At 43.7% G+C, this 2,254-nt stretch overlaps 1 protein-coding gene across 2 annotated transcripts in view; it reads left to right on the top strand.

Annotated features, from left to right (window-relative positions):
- The first annotated feature begins 2,012 nt into the window (after nucleotides 1–2,012).
- Nucleotides 2,013–2,254, top strand: part of Chuk (component of inhibitor of nuclear factor kappa B kinase complex) — a 44,836-nt gene continuing 44,594 nt past the window's right edge. For both annotated transcript variants that reach the window (XM_015494642.2, XM_015494641.2), the window contains exon 1: nucleotides 2,013–2,119. In XM_015494642.2, the coding sequence (XP_015350128.2) occupies nucleotides 2,113–2,119 (7 nt within the window). In that variant the 5' untranslated portion in view covers nucleotides 2,013–2,112. The remainder of the gene's footprint in view (nucleotides 2,120–2,254) is intronic.

Raw genomic sequence — 2,254 nt, 5'->3', positions numbered from 1 at the left:
GTGTATAAGAGACAGCCCCAGTACTGGAGATTGTACCACGGTGTACTCCACCACTGAACTATACCTCCAGCCCTTTTTATTTTTTGAGACAAGATCTCACTAATTTGCTTGAACTTGTGATTCTCCTGCCTCAGCCTCCAGAGTTACTGGTATTAAGGCTTGCATCACTGTCATGCCCTGTGCTATTTTTCTTACATAATATTTGAAGCCTTCACTTCTTCAGATAATTGAATCCTATGTGCCAGGCATTTTTCTGGACTCTTAAGAGTATAATCATATCTCAATATGGTGGTGCCTGTTATCCAGAATTTACAGTCTAACTGGGAGGAGAATGAGCAGATTTATGAAAAAATGAAATCTGCTTTGAATATGCTATTTCAGATGTTTGAAATGTCTAGTGAATGTGTTCACTGTACTCTTGTAAAATTCTAAATTCATGGAGATCTGGGTTGAGTGATAAGGCTTTGGGGATCACCAGGATATAGGCCATAGTGAAATCATGAGTATGGATGAAAATAAGATAAGATGAATACAGTTCTTAGCTAAAGATGACCACGATTTAAGAAGTGTTTAGAAACAGTGATCCAACAGTACATGGGGGTGGAGCAGAGCGATCACAGGATATAGCATCTTGGAAGCCAAAAGAAAAATAATCATTCCTATATTTCAGACATTTATTACCTAGAAAGCTTTACTTGATAATCCTCATAAAATCTCTATGAAATATTCATTACCTCTACTTACACTGAAAAAATGAAGCTTGCAAATCTGAAGATCATTGAGCTTGGGGTCAATCAGTCTAGGATTTTTTAAAAAACTCGAACTGTTCCATGTTCTGAGAATGGGAATGTTTTTGAAAGTGAACTATAGGAACCAACCTGATTTCTGCAAAGATGACCACTTTAAAGTCAATGATCATCAATATCCTGACTGGGGTCCCAGCTCTTCTGAATAAGACTTTATGGGGTTGACTTATGAAGACTGGAAACACTCTAGCACCACTAGGCTGTACACACAACAAAGGAGAGGCCTTCATAGTGTCATGACAGTCTGCACCATAATCCTCTTTATGGTCTGCCCAGCTTTAAGGGAAGTGTTCTGAGAGATTCTATTTTATTCCAATTCCATGTAACTGCCCAAGTATGGAAACCAGCATCTCCCATACCAACTGTGATGGATATTCCACATCAGCTTGCTATGTATCATGCGGTGTTTAACATTCTGGTTGCACTGACATTTCTTTGAGAATTTGATTTCCTGTTTCTTATACCAGTAAATTGAGATCCCTAGTTTCCCTGAAGCAGATGACTGAACTCAAATGAAGAACAGAGCTGGCTCCCCTATGCAATCTGCCACTTAAAAGTACTTCCTGTTGCACCAAGGGCATTCCTAAAGCTTGTCTTTGCAGAAACAATTCTCACAATGAACCATCACTGTGGCAAACCCATAACGGAAGGACTTCCTGACCGCAAACTCCGTGAGACATTTAGGGAAGCTCACAAAGTCCGGAAGAACATTCTTTACTCCGGAATAACGTCACACATTTGAGTTGTTTGGGATTATAGGGGAGTTCCTGCAACTGGCATATAGAAAGTATTAAGTCTAACGCATCAATCAGTGGACCTTTTAGCACAGTATTCTTTGGATTCCGCACTATACAATCATTGGTAGCATTTGCCAGTGCCGGCTCAGCGGGTGATAGGATTGGAGAATAGATGGCAGGTATTTAAATAAAGGAGAAATGTACATAGGGGTGGAGACAATGCGAAGTTTAGAAAATACGGAAGAGACTGGTTTGGGATGTGACTTGAAGGGAATGTAGGGTCTAGACAGATCCTATACTTTTGAGTCTAGAACCCAAGTGGGTCCTCTCGACTAGGAAAAATGCCCAGGACACTAAAGACGGCCGACTGGAAGCGCCCTGCCGATCTCCGCACGCTTTAGCCAGCAGGGAACCCTTGGTATCCAGGCATGGCTGGGGCGGGGCTTTTCCCGCGGCAGTTACCGGAAGTGATGCATAGGTCTCGCGATGAGAAAGACGCGCGAGCGTCGGCAGCCCGGAACCGGCCTTGGAACGGCGGCGGAGCCTGAGGCCGCTTGCCCTCCCGCCCCATGGAGCGGCCCCCGGGGCTGCGGCCGGGCGCGGGCGGGCCCTGGGATTTGATGCCTAGCAACACAGGGAGAAAAATGAAAGAAAGAAAGAAAGAAAGAAAAGAAAGGAACGGTTGTTGACCCTCCATGAATACCTGTCTCT

Source organism: Marmota marmota, unplaced genomic scaffold (assembly GCF_001458135.2).
Source record: "Marmota marmota marmota unplaced genomic scaffold, marMar, whole genome shotgun sequence".
Taxonomy (NCBI): domain Eukaryota; kingdom Metazoa; phylum Chordata; class Mammalia; order Rodentia; family Sciuridae; genus Marmota; species Marmota marmota.
The sequence above is the reverse complement of the archived record's forward strand: the minus strand, read 5'-3'. Positions and strand labels throughout refer to the sequence as shown.